This window comes from Cydia splendana, chromosome 18, assembly GCF_910591565.1.
Source record: "Cydia splendana chromosome 18, ilCydSple1.2, whole genome shotgun sequence".
NCBI lineage: Eukaryota > Metazoa > Arthropoda > Insecta > Lepidoptera > Tortricidae > Cydia > Cydia splendana.
In genome coordinates, this window is record NC_085977.1 from 6,666,726 (window position 1) to 6,681,946 (window position 15,221).

At 36.7% G+C, this 15,221-nt stretch overlaps 1 protein-coding gene across 1 annotated transcript in view; it reads left to right on the forward strand.

Moving 5' to 3' along the window:
* Positions 1 to 1,647: 1,647 nt before the first annotated feature.
* LOC134799482 (synaptosomal-associated protein 25-like) overlaps positions 1,648 to 15,221 on the forward strand; it is a 55,982-nt gene continuing 42,408 nt past the window's right edge. The window contains exon 1 of the mRNA XM_063771894.1: positions 1,648 to 1,746. Within this exon, the coding sequence (XP_063627964.1) occupies positions 1,727 to 1,746 (20 nt within the window). The 5' untranslated portion in view covers positions 1,648 to 1,726. The remainder of the gene's footprint in view (positions 1,747 to 15,221) is intronic.

The window sequence follows — 15,221 nt, forward strand, 5'->3', positions numbered from 1 at the left end:
TTTCAAGTAATTCATTGACATAAACAGTGGATCTATAAAATTATTTTATAACAAAACATTTTTCTGGCAATATTTTAACTGTCAAATCGTTTTGACAAGTGACACTTGGTGCACAAATTGCTAATATTTAGCAACAGGGGCCAAGTTCCCAAAACGAAAGAGCGTTAATTCTCACAAGATCTTCACAAACTTACCTTTGTTTATTACTTCAAGGTACAGTTGATGCGCTTTTGCATTCACTTTTGATAATTCACGCGCATGACAGTTATAACAAAGGTCAATGCGCAGTCGAAAAACATTGCGCATTTCGTATTCTTGACTAACCTTACAGAGTTGGGTTGAGTGTCGATCGACCACCAGCGAACGCTCGCAGCAGCCGCCAGCCCGTGCCAGAGGGCGAAAGCCTTTCCAACCATCCTTGTGCTGTTTTTGGTGCCTAGTGGGTGTAAAGTGTCAACAACCCCTTTTTGTTGTGCCGTGCTAGAATAAACCCACAAGTAAGTGAATTTATTTTTAGGTTTACTTTTTATTAAGTAGTATTTTGATATAATACGTTGAGTTACAAAGTCGGTATTTTTATTCAAGATAAGAGATAACTGTTTTGATTAGTGGAATTTTAAGAGGATGCTAAACATTTTGCTTGAATGATGTCATGGGCGGGATTTGCCGAGTTTCATGTCGTGGCAATGATAGATCATCAATCTTATTAGATATGCTAAATCATCCATTAAGAATAGGCTTGGCAACAAGTCAAAGATAAACAATTTGTAATGGAAACTTAAATTCACTTTGTTGAGTAACTACTTTTATGAATATGTTAGATTTTGTATGCTAAATTCATGTTATTGCACCTGTTGTCATGAGTTGTAATTAAAACTAACACATTTTTTGTGGTGACTCACTTCCTGGCTATACCATATATGTATTATCAGTTCCATTCATGTTTTTATCTCATTTGAAGCTGAACTAAATTCCTTTAACATTATTTAAAAGTTTGGTAAAGTTAGATAAATATTTAATACATTTTTACATGCTTTTAAGTTATTTAAATAGGTTCAAATTGTTAATATTAAAAAAAAAATGCTGGGGAAGTCCTCAACTTATATGCTTTTATTATTTATGGTTCTGCTATATTTTTTTGCTAACTTTAAATTATTAACAGCACTATTATTCATTTGAGTGTTATATTAAACATAAGAAAAATCCATTTAAAAGTAGGACAGAAAGGATGAGTTTAGTATACAGTCAGGTTGGGTCTTCTATAAAAAAAATGTATAATGACACCTAAAATATAAATTATAATTTCATCTTCTTTAATTTGTTTTGGTGCCTTCAACTAACACTAATAGCATTCATTTTGCACATAGGGTCATTGCGTCAGTTTACCGTCCAATGCCTGTTTCCGTCCACTTGGCGCAGTTGCTACAGAATTGCATATAATTACTTGCTAACAAGAGACAAAATTTAATCATTTCATAGTCTAAGTCTATATAAAGTTAGAAACATAGATTAATATTGTTATAATTATCAATACGAGGAAAACTGTTTTTTAAACATAGACAAACTTCAAAACTGTATTTCAGTACAGTTTGATGTTATGTTTTTTATCTTATCTTTTCCACTTATCAACTCATTAGTGTTGTTTCAGCCGTGCAATGTGTAATATGTGTTTCAATGAACGGAATAAGTAAATCATTACTTACAGTTAAAACTTAACTTGATCAATATGAGGGAGCTTGAAAAATTGTAAGTAGTTGATGTTTTATGCCAATTGCCAATCTATCAATGGTAACTAATCTCCTACTAAAAATACTGGCATTTGAGTTGCTTCATATATCCAATATTAGGGATTAAAATACAAAATAACCAAGCAGATGTCATTCCCTATAGTTGTCATACTAGATATCTATACTTGGCCTTTTTGGGCCACCAATTAAGCCAGACCACCATTTATAAAACAGAAGTAGAGCCCTTACAAGCTTAGAAACAATGTGTGACATGGAGGACCATTTGTTACCATTGCCTCTCAACAATTGGTTACTTATGACTGGATCTTCTATATGAGTGCGAACCCCAGTGCATAAGATCTAGGGTAGTTTTTTAGGTTTTCCCATTTGTACGAAAATTTATTTTCATACAAATAAATGTACGTAACACTTACCAGTATTTAACCTGCTGGGGTTCTTGCGCAAGGCACCTTGCAATTTCCCTGGTAGCAGTCCCCTAAGGCCACTTTAAACCTATATTTAGATCATGGTTTACTCAGTATTTTGATCTAAACATGTAAAAAATATAAATGTGATAGTTCATTCACTCTGGGCTAACTTTACTGCATCAGCAGGACTCATTGTACAATATCTATTATCTATTAAATTGTATCTATAACTATAACACTATCACATAGGGTTTGCAATCCGGATCCGAAATGTATGAAATTATCCGGATCTGGATCTGGATCCGGATCCGTGGATATTTCCATACATTTCACATCCGTCGTGCAAACCCTACTATCACATCATCCAATGTAGTCCATAAGGGAAAAGTTATCTAATAAGGACCAATGTCCATAAAAGCCGTGATTCGACCATATTTTTATACGGTCGAATGGTTAAATGGTTATGGTTATCATACCAAGCATGAATAGGTATCGTAAAACTTTATTCCCATATGGGTTCATCCACATATTACGTCACAGCAACAGGGGTGGGGGAGGGGGGGAGGTTTTATGGCAAGTGTGACAGTACGTATTAACGACCTATCTTTTTCCTATTTTGTGTGGTGAGATTAATGGATGACCCCTATACACGGTCAGGGCCGTCTTAAACTATGCTGGGGCCCTTGGGCACATAAGAATTTGGGGACCTATTGGAAAGTTAAGAAAGCGAAATACACTAACATTTTTCTACTATGGTCTTCTATCTATTATGATTACTGTTACTGTCTGTCCTTCGTGGCCCCCTGAGGATGGGGGCTCTGGGCACGGGCCCCGTGTGCCCTTATGGTAAAGACGGTACTGAACACGGTGTCACATTCAGTATAGATGGATCAAACGAAATTTAAAGATAGAGGACCATAAGAGTTACATCCATATAATTATGTTCAGCGAAAATTAACGATTTCTCCGAAACCATCCTAGTAATCGGCAGCTCTTAACCCTTTGATCGCTAAAGACGTTAACTGATGCGCGGCAACAGCCACAGAATAAATAATAGTACTAGGTACAGAAGACTCACTCTCTAACAAAGCGCGTCTGTTACGATCAGGACAGATATGGCCGCTAGGTGGCGACAGCGCCACGCGCGCCTTATGGCTAGCCACCAAAATTGGTGTGGAACGGATGTACTTGTAGCTACCTGTTGCAAAGCGACGAAATTCGGGAGTGAGCCACGCCTGCTACAGCTCAATAGCCCAACACCAATCTTCTTGCATTCCAGCAAGGTTCACGATGACGCACCGTGATTATAGGCGTGGCGTTCATAGGGTTAAAGCCCGCTATTTAACATTGGCCTTCGTTTGGTCTATACTAAACGTGACAGCCTGTATTTAATTTACCCATTATTTCCTAAAATGAGCCGGTTTTCTCCGGCTTTCAATTACATATCATGCAGATATGTTTGACGTCATATCTCCACTTTCCACCTACTCGTTCAGGGTGACAGTTGAAGTACGAATGTGATAAATGCTTCTCGTCCCACGCCGAAAGGGTGACACATTGCGCGCGAATATGATAAGTCCATCACATTTATAATATGTACTCGTACATATGTTCTTCTGTCTCAAACTGAGACCTTCAGTAAAGTGTCAAGCAATGTTTTGTCACTTGAAAACCTTTACATTGACACAGACTCGTAACAAGTCTGTTGTGTAAACTGGTGAAGGAAATTAAGTTCAGCAGGCTTCTCAACGCAGAAAGGAAGTTCTTACAAGCCTCTTCAATTCTTGATTCAAATCAACAAATCTGTTATTCTACAGGAAGACAACCATACCAACCTAAAAGCTTTTGAAAGATTTAATCATAAAAGCAATAAGTAAATGGCCGGTATTGTATTTCAATAACATTAAAGATCTCATCACTTCAGTCATCTAATAAAAGGTCAGAATACCGGACAAATCGAACAATGCCAGGGCCCGGGGTGTGTCGGATGGCCCATTCGGCCGGACCTAATTACGTAACGTCAGATAGACGTGTAATACAACACAACTGACTATCGGACGGATCCGGACGACCTTATTTCTTTGAAATAAGGTTCACTATTGTCCATTAATAGGACGAGGGTACTGCCTAGTCAGCCTGTAGGCTGGATTTATGGGTTGGTCAGCCAGTCGTGACAGTTACAGAGTTGGATGTACACGTACAGTAACTACAATAAGTCAACTGTGTTCGTGTTGTATATTTACTGAAATGTTTTAATAGTAGAATAGCAAGTAAAGCATGATTTTTATGCCGTAACCAGAACTTCGGTAGGACACTACAAAAATTACCTCTTTAAAAATGGTTTTATAGCTTAGCTTTTATTACATCTCTTGTCAGAGTTGTCAGGCCAGGCCTGAATGTTCGCGAACCCATGACGTCTCCAGACATCGGTTACACGCAAATTCTGGCGTCAGTTCAGTCATAAGTCTTATTCGAGTTTTGACTGATGCCAGAATGATTGAAAATGGACACGGTTACACGATCAGTCCAGACTGACAACAGACTGATAAAATTACGACACAGTTGCCGTTTGGACACAGAACGCAACACAGTCATTAAGTCTTGTCTAATATGGTGACTGACGCGAGAATGACACAAACAGGTTACACGATCAGTCTCCTATCAGTTTTCTGTCATTCAAAATGGACTGACGAATATTATCTAAAAATATAAATTTTCATCAGTCCAGACCATCAGTCCATCAGTCCGAGTCTTACACGATAATTCTCTCATCATTCTGACCAGAATGATGGACTGAACTGACGCCAGAATTAGCGTGTAACCGACTGTAACCGATGTCATACGGCAATGCGGGTAAAGCCGATGTGGGTCTAGTGGGTAGGACGTTTCCCCCTTTTCTCACTAAGAGCAAGGAATGGGAGATGGGAGTCCCACATTACCCCCGACGCCTCCCAGGTTACAGGAGGCGTAACAGCATTACCACATCGTTAAAAAAAAGGCCTGTCAGGCCTGCAGGTGATCATGATGTAGCTCTCGCAACAATCTATTCGGACAACATATACGGCATCTCCCCATATTACCCCATTAATGATCTGCAATTAGGCGAATAACTAATGATGGTGGTCGGTAACTACGCTGCTTTTAATTTGGGGCTTACTTTGAGTCCTAACCTCAAAAAGAGGACTACATTTTAGGGACAAGTGTAGAGTAAGGGTAGTATCTGAATTACAATTTTTCCGAGACATTCTGTAAATTACGTCAAAAGTATGCCAGTGGTTAAATGTTAAACTTAAAACGATTAAATTATTTAGTCCGCTCAAGAACTAAAATGAAAATTTGGTCTATACACTCTCCACTGAACGTCATTTTGAATCTTGGTGCTATAATATAATTCGCATACCCGTTACTGATTAACTTGGATTGTTTACTCGTATTTTGTATACTGCTTAGTCAGTCCGCAAAGCCTCTGGCGTGAGATCACCAAGAACAATGACTCATCTAACTATGGGATTCTGCCGATTAGCCTTGCTCATAATATTTGAAATTGAATTAAGATAAGTATGAGTCTATATACCGTCTGAGTCGGACCTGGAAATTCGGAGTTTTTTTTATAGTTCCAGTACAATAGTTGCATGAGATTTGAGCTTGTGACTACGATGGCTCCTTGCACACGAGGGTTTTGAGCACTTCATCGGGGTAGCAGGCGTTCCGACCTGGCCCGGACTGGTAAAAGTGACAGAAACTCAACTTTACTTTCTTTCTATTTACTGACGTGACTTACGTCGATCAAAAGTGAATTTAACTCCACTGTGCTGTTATTATTTTTTATAAAACTTTAGTAAGACTCGTATATTATATTAACTATGTAAAAACGGGCCTTCCCATTCGCACTACCCATTACATTTGTTTTTTTCGGGATCCTAAAATCCTCTATTCCTAAAATCGAAAATTACCCGTCATTTTGAAGTATTCGGAATCACGTACCTAAATATATCTTGCATACATAAAATAAGCTCACACATCGCAATGTGCTTTTCTTAGGGCTTCTAAAACGTATCAATCTATCTAGACATAAATACTTAGCGTCAGATGGTTTTTATTGCTCCATCACGCTTAGACTTTGATGAATGACATCACCAGGCTATATCGAGGTTGACTCTTAGGGTTGACTCATTTGATCTTGAGATGCTAGGGGACGTTTTTTCCTGGTAAATATTGATGAATAGCGTAACAACTTTCATTAATTTATAACATGACGTCTATCGCAGCAGTTTAATTGTTAAGCAAAATATTATCCCGACTACGGGGTTTTCCCTCCCGAAAAGAAAAGAACCTCCTGAAGTCGGTTAATATTTTACCCTGCGTGGTAAAAACGAATATATACTGACAGCCCATTTACCAAAATGGGCTCAGTAGTTTTGAAGCTACGGTGGAACTCAAGGTGCAAACATGTATCTATTTACATATTATTTTATAACTTCAAAAAATCGATCAAGTGCGAGTCGGACTCACGTTCCAAGGGTTCCGTACCTAATTTTTAACAATGTATTTTTTTATGTGGAACGTGAATGAATTGCCTTAAAAAACCCGGGTCGGAACCAAAAGTAATTAAATAAGTAGTTAAGTCCGACTCACACTTGACTGCAGATTTCTAATAGGTTTCCCTGTCATCTATAGGTAAAGAACTATTTTGTGTATTTTCTTTTTTCAAAATTTTAGACCTATAGTAGTTAGTGATAAAGGGAAGGGGTAACGGTCGGACAGACAGACAGACAGGCAGACGCACGAGTGATCCTATAAGGGTGCCGTTTTTTCCTTTTGAGGTACGGAACCCTAAAGAAAAATAAAACAAATTAAACTTGAAAGCATTGTCATGTCACGAGATTTAGAATAGACTGAGCGGTCGGATTTAAACAGATAAGTCTTATTGAAATGGGCTTTGTGAAAAAAGTTACCGACACAGATACTGGAATAAACAGTACCTACTTATAAATATTGAAATTGGCTAGAGCTGTGGTAAAGTGTATCATGCATTTTTTAATCCTGTATTTCACTGAAAATCTTTAGGTTAAACTATTGACTTATAAAACGTTTTGTAAAGTTAAGATTAGGTTTGCCAATGCAAGATATGTATATTAAATATTAAATAAAATCAATATTATGGGACCTCTTACACAGATCAACTTAGCCCCAAACTAAGCAAAGCTTGTATTTTGGGTGCTAGGCGATGATATGTCAATTTATATCAATCGAAGTTATTTTGTTGCAACTATAAGCTTATTCAAACATACAAAGTAAACTATGCAAATAAATTAAAATTCAAGTAACGTAGTTATCGTGAAACAAAAATGAAAAGAAAGAATGAAAAAAAGTAAGCTCTTCGGCTTCGATCTACCTCAACATACCAAGAAATTATAACACGTAACTTAAAAAAAAGAAAGCGATCAATAAGTATCAGTGACGTTGTTGGCGTGTTGCATAATATTTACATCCAAACATTATGGATTACCCTTGTCTACAACGACCACAAAAATAGTTATTTGTACAACAAGAGAGCAAAGATTGATATTTCTTCGAGTGCTTATTTTGAGTCCCGTGCAAGCGAAAGATTCTATAATAGCTATCTATTATAGAATATTTCGCAATATAATATCAAAATGCGATTTTGCTCACTTTTTTAAGTACCCTTGTTCGAGCTGCTGAGGTAAAAAAACTATGCGACGTTAATGTTGCATTATCAAGAAGTTACGTAATAAATTTGACATCAATGAAATTATCTTGTCAGAGTTTCTTTTACAGCCTCGTTATGAAAATGTAACAGCCGCTGTCGGAAATTTTCAATTGCCCACTTAACCCTCATTAAACTTGATGCTTATTGGTCGGAAGGCATCGTCCACTTGCAATTTGGAAGGATTGAGTCTCTTTTTCCAAAAAAACTATGGATACTATGACATCATCCTAAATATATGAATCGCTCATCTTAATGAGGCTAAAAAGCCACAGATTATAAATGGTTCCAACTGTTAGGAACCTTAAGAAAACCCTTATTCTTAAAACTCTGTAAAATTTTGTCTTTTCAAGGGCTTGTTAGAGTAGACAGACGTTTATGAAAAACGCTAAAAGCTTGCAAGTCTATGGTTTGTTTCTTTGAATATGACAAATTGACACATTTTGTGCGTTTGTCCTCATTTTAATACGCTTAAATCCCAAAAGTTATATGCACTTAATTAAAATGAAACTGCAAAATACCATTAAAGAGCTGAATGGGATAATCTGAATATGAACAATGAATAATTTTTCATGGTTGGCTTGTGAAAGTGTGCAATTGTGCATAACAAATTAGCAGAGTCCCAGCCTCGTTTATACTGAACGTTAACAGCAATTAACTGACCATCGGTGGATTTTATTGTTTTGACAATAAGGTTTACGAATTGTAAGTAAATTGTGTGGACGATTATACTAAGTAGTTCCAAGTTACGGTACGACCTCTGCGCCACGTAAGAACTATTATACAAGCCAAGTCTGTATAATTTATCTACTTACGTTTTCAGACAGAAAATACCACATTTCCGGTTGTGGATAAAGTTGGTTTCTTATATCCGGATAGGGTGGTTCACGTTTGTATGGGAAAAATTCAAACTCTAGCTAGAAGAAGCGGCACCCTCTCATTTTGTTACACTTGTTCTGTTGACTAAATATGCCAAGTTTTGTAATCTTATCTCAACTACAAGGGGGTGCTCAAACACTTTGAAATTTTTCAAAGTTGTATGAAATCCGAAAAAATCAAGCTATTATTTTTTTTAGTTTTATGTAAGTAGTAGTTTTCACATTATTTGAAAGTGTGATTTAAAAGTTATTTGGTGAAAAACCATTTTTATTTCTATTTTTTATGATTTTTTTAGGTGAAATTCTAAAAATCTTACTTTTGAAAAATTATAAAAAATAGAAATAAAAATGTTTTTCTACTTAAAAACTTATAAATCACATGTGCAAATAATGTGGAAAAAGATACTTAAATAAAAATTCGGAATAATAAATACTTGTTTTTTTTTTGTTTTCATACAATATACAAAATTTTCAAAGTGGTTGAGCACCCCCTTGTAGTTGAGATAAAATTACAAAACTTGGTGTATTTTATCAGCATAATAAGTGTAACAAAATAAGGGGGTGCCCCGTTGGAAAATAAAAAAAAATGTTTTTTGAACCACCCTAACCGGATGTTCAATTTTAGATTGGGTTAAAAGTAACCCATAGCCAGATTCCCAGGTCGCCGGACGATATTAGCCTGTCAGTTATTCGCAAAAGGTCACCAGTCACCAGTTCCGAACAACTGACCGGCTGATATCGTCCGGCAAACTGGTAATCTGTGGGCCCTTAATTCAAAGAGCCAATAACCGCTTTGTGGGGTCACCTGTCGTGCCGCTTAACCAAACCCAAATTGTTTTTCCAACCCAACCTTTTTAAAAACCCTCTGAAAAGCTATTTCCGCGGTAAATAATAAAGATTTCATTTCCGGTCCCTACGTTTTATTAATAACTTCCGTAAAGAGAGAGTAAAAATCATTTTTCATGAGAAAATAAGGAATGGAAGGCATTCGAATAACTTTTGACGTACATCTCCAATCCCTACTCAAAGTCCGCAAGTTTCGGCCGTAATGTATGAAGGAAGTTAATTTTGACTACTTATACCTTGATAGTCTCACTCAAATTATCTGGGAGGCTTCGAGCATCCTAGAAATTGGCAGTGCCACTCCACAGTAAAAAAATTCTAGCATGGAATTTACGGCCTAAAAACATGTTACAGATCAGGGTCTAATAGCATTATTCGTGAACTTTATGTGTTAAATATAGGTTTTTTTAACCAATTTTTTGTTAGTTTACTGCAGTGGTTCACAAAGTTGACTGCTGGGCTCTGACCCACCTAATAAAAACTGCCAAATTCGGGACCCAACTATTGGCCGTCTTAAAAAGGGGACATACAAAATTATTGGTAACGCTCAGATGCCCTATTAATTTCAGGGCCCACTCAATATTCGCTCGCGACCCACCAATGGGTCGCGCCCATAGTTTGGGAAATGCTGGTCTATCTATAGTACCTATCCAGTGACCAGGGTTGGGCAGTATTTCAATTACATGTATTTGAAATACGTATTTGAAATACATTTTAGTATTTTGTATTTGTATTTCAAATACTACCTGGAAAAGTATTTTATATTTGGTATTTCAAATACTGCACTCACATGTATTTTGTATTTTGTATTTCAAATACTTTAAGCTTCAAAATACATTTCTACAAAATACATTTTTTTATTAAATTCTTTGATCCTAAAATGGAACGTTTTTTTTAAATATAATGTACGACTTGTACGAGGTGCAAATATGTAGGTACAATGCGCGAGCTATTCTGCGTCGTCAACAGCCAGGGGATAGGGTCATTGCAGTAGTTTCCGTCCATGCTCTAGTTTTCGACCACTTGACAGATTAGCAAATAATATATTTCATTTTTAATTTACTATTTGCCAAATATAATTTTTATATGTAGACAGATATATTGTTTAGCTAAGGATTGAAATCAGTCCAAATTTGTGCAGCAATGTAGGTTTATACCTATTCAAATTTCGTCAAGTGGAAGAAAACTAGAGCTGGACGAAAACAAGCACAATGACCCTATACGTTTTTAGGAAAGGATATTCGTTAAAAACCGGCCAAGTGCGAGTCGGACTCGCGCACGAAGGGTTCCGTACCATAATGCAAAAAAACGGCAAAAAAAGACGGTCGTTGCTTAACTTCGGTCAAAAATCACGTTTGTTGTATGGGAGCCCCACTTAAATCTTTAGTTTATTCTGTTTTTAGTATTTGTTGTTATAGCGGCAACAGAAATACATCATCTGTGAAAATTTCAACTGTCTAGCTATCACGGTTCGTGAGATACAGCCCGGTGACAGACGGACGGACGGACGGACAGCGGGGTCTTAGTAATACGTACCCAAAGGGTAAAACGGGACCCCCGTTTTACCCTTTGGGTACGGAACTCTAAAAAACTAAATGATTAAACAAAAAAAAATTAAAAGTATTTTGTAATTTGTATTTGAAATACGTGGAAGCCAGTATTTTGCCCAACCCTGCCAGTGACTACCAAAGTCAAAGATAAAAATAAATACGCAGTCGCCCCAAAAAAATACCTAATGAAATGATCCTGCTGAATGGATTCTCAGGTAATCCCATTCAAGAGCTTTGTAAATTTAAATCGCCGCAGCGCTTAAACAATATTCCCTTTGGAAACGGAATACCTGCCTCAGAAAAATTTTGTTATCTGCCTCTATATCGCTCGAATATCCAAAGAGCTTTTGATTTTCAATGCTCGCGGTACGCCTTTTCTGGTCTACAGAGTCCCCGTTATTAAACGGTATTACATACACATTAGTACGGCTACCACCAGTTTTGACATTGACATAACGCTCACGTTTACGTAATTTACTTTCTATGCATCTCGCTCGTACTCGCATATGCGAGCAATAGTGCAAGCGAGATGTACAGAAAGTAAATTACGTAGACGTGAGCGTTATGTCAATGTTAAAACTGATGGTAGAGGCTTAGGTATGCGTACCTACAATTTTATTTGTGTATAGTCAGCATCAATAGTAGCGGATGAAACAACACGCCAAAAGTATCTGCCACCCTGGAATATTTTTCCAAATGGGATATATCTCTACAGTTCGCGTTCAAAAGTATTTATTTAGTAAGTACTCTGTTCAAGCGGCACCAGGTTTGACCTTCCTCTGAAAATCTGGTGCCGCCTGAACAGGCTGAGAACCGGACATGGCCGCTGCAATTCAGCCACTCGCAAATAGGGATGGACGGCTTCCCCACTTTGCGAATGCGGAGAGGAAGAGCAGACCACTGAACATATCTTCCAACGCTGCCCACTCCACTCATACCTTGGGCCTGCCGAGGACCTGAACAACATGACACTTGACTTAGCAACCTCAAGGCTACACTCTGAACACACACACTAACACGTAATTGTGAGCTTTACGATGCTACTCTGGTTCTTTTGACACCTACGATCGGTAAGCTACAGAAATAGCAACCCTGTAGGTGTAGCTCAGCTCAACCTTTTCAACGTGTAAGCGCTTAATTAATCTTATAGCTCTCAGGACCGCTTCAGTTCGAGCAGATTTTAAATAAAGGGATAATGGGAGGGAGCTCCCAGACCCAGACCAATTATTTGTTTGTACCTAATTTACACAGATTGCCTGGTGTTGGTAGGAACTTGAGTCTTTTGAGTCTAAATTTTAAGAACTCGACTCGTTTTTACGAGACTGCGCTACATTTATTTTTATTTCTTTATTTATTACTATTTGGAGATCCAACAGCTGTTAACCTGTCTATAGGTCATATAAATGTGATACAAGAAGCCAATTACAGGTTGAGAACCTGTATTTGGCTTTTTGTAAAAACATATAATCTATTAAAATAATACAAAAATATTCCTTAAACTACTCTTTTAAATTGAGGAAGTGATAAATGCCTAAAATCCGCATGTATTAGCGAAAAATACTTTATCTCTAGTAAATATATATTTTAAGACCAACTTATATGTTACGAAAGTATTCTAAAACACAGTGCCAACGGTAACCTTAATGATTTCTTAGAACTTGTCTAAAACAAACCTACCATTAGACTAAGATAGCCACGTAAGCTGGAAGCTCGTTTGCTCCTAATGATCCGTTTCAAGTGTTTACATATATGTATGTATGCGCATGTATTGCGCATACAAATGATGACACTTAGTTGATTATTGATATTTTATACCTTATTGCAATTAGCATAAGGTCTACAAATGGTCATGCATTCGATTTGCATTTAATTACATATCAATGCGATGGTGGTGTTTACCGCGCGTATTTGTGTTATCTATGTAGATTTAAGACCAAGCAAATGGACGCGGAGAATGGATTAAAATTCTCAATTTAGATAAGTGCATAGTGACAATTACGTTTACATTGTAATGTAATGTTGCTAGTGGTTTACAGTTTTCAGTCAGTACAAAACTAAAAGTTCTACATGACAACATAACATATCATGTCGGGTTTTACAGTACAAGTAAATATGATAATTAGAGAAACATAAAATTATGGGTTGGTTGGTATGTTAAATTTACATTTCGGTGCTATGACCAGGATATTTCCTTGGTGCTAGCTTTTCTGGGTATATATCAAATATATTATCATATTATATTAGAATTAAGATTAAAAGTCATTTTCTTACAAAGAACAAACTTTTTCACAAGTAAAGCGTTGGTTAAAGCGTTCATGTTTATACCATTTTCTGTTACAGTATAAACTCATGTATAATTTTACATCTGCTTAAGTTAGACCCTCTTTACGGCCTCCATGTTTTTCAAAGAAACCTTTTATTTGTATAGTCTCCTTATAAAAGGTCATATCTAAGGCCGTAAAGCTGAAAACGTAAAGGAAAATTAGGAGTCAATATAAAATTTACGAAGGTTATGTTATGATCATTAAAATTCATTAGTAATTAATGTTTTTTTGTATTCAAAATTATTTACCTACTCGACGATCATAATATAATTTCGTATGGATTTACTTAGTTTTGAAATAATTTATGTATATTGTAATTTATTATGAAATGAATCTAAACCTAAAATACTAAGTTTTTCATAGACGAGAGTTGCAGTTCCCACGCCATATGTTACAGGCAGCATCCCATAGACTTAATTGTGAAGCATCTGAAACTAAACAAGTTAAAGTTTCAACGCGGGCGGGGCCGTGGTGGGGCCCTGCGCGCGCCGATCGATCCCCAGCCCGGCCCGTCAGGGGCAAATCCCAACATCTGATAGCTTAGCGATGTTTCGCCACCAAAAACCTAACGACTCTCTTCGTTAACTTGTTGGCTTTCGATCTAAAGCCCGATTATAATGTAATATGATTTATTACAGTGACAGAAATGACTTCTAATTTAGGAGCATAACAAAAAGTTACAAGATTTATGAACTTGCGTTTCATTCAGGGTTTCCATTCATCATGTGTTAAGCGTTGAGCTTATGGCACGCTGCCGTTAACGGCAATAAATTATGGTGTAATAAAGTTGCGCTGTTTTTCTTTCAAATCGTTTTAACCCTCCAATCGTGAATGTTATGAAAGAAAACCGCAAAAGTTCGGAGGTTCTGAAGAGGTAATTCGAAAATATTGTTAAAAGATAATAAAATAAAATCTCTTCAACCTTAGCAAAATCATGAAACAACTGAAAAGTTTTAAATTCGGTAATTCATTTCAATGTCTAAAAGTTTCTAGAGTCAGACCAAGAATAGTCTGCAGCGGATTTGATAGCCCACACAGTGCAAGTGTTATTTTAAACGTCAAACTTCTATGAAATTATGACGTATAAATGACACTTGCACTGCGTGGGCTATCAAATCCGCTGCAGACTTTTTTTGGTCTGACTCTAACTTCCTTTATATCCCTAACACAGTAAAATACCAACTTATCTCTCTGGTGTGGTGGTAGACTTACACACCACAGCTTTAACTAAATTAAATTATGTTTAGTAAGTGGAAAGAGACATGGTCTCTATTATAAAAGAAAACCTGACAATCACAGCAAACGCAGCAAAATCAAACAAACCAAGAAATCCTCTGTTGAAACCTTTCTCAAACACTTCAGTCTCGAAACGTCCACAAAATGGCACTGTACTGGAGATGAAGAAAAGTGCAGCCCTGCACACACTGGTGGACTAACTTTTGTAAAAAGGAAAACAAATATGAAACTTATGAAACTAAAAAGGAAAGAAAGGAAATTACAACTCAAGACGTAGTAAGTGCTGGTATAGTGGCTTTTCGTTAAAGTTTGGCGCAGTAAAGTATCTTTATTTTGCTATTCAGCAGGTCATCTCAAGAATCTCCAAACTTTTTAACCACCAAAAGTAAAGATAAGAATCCAGTCCGTAGTTTAGTCTCCTGATTGCTAGCTAATAGTCATCTATAGAATTGCTTATTTTTTATTTACGTTAAAAAATATCAACTCTTTACGTAGCTAATATATTCT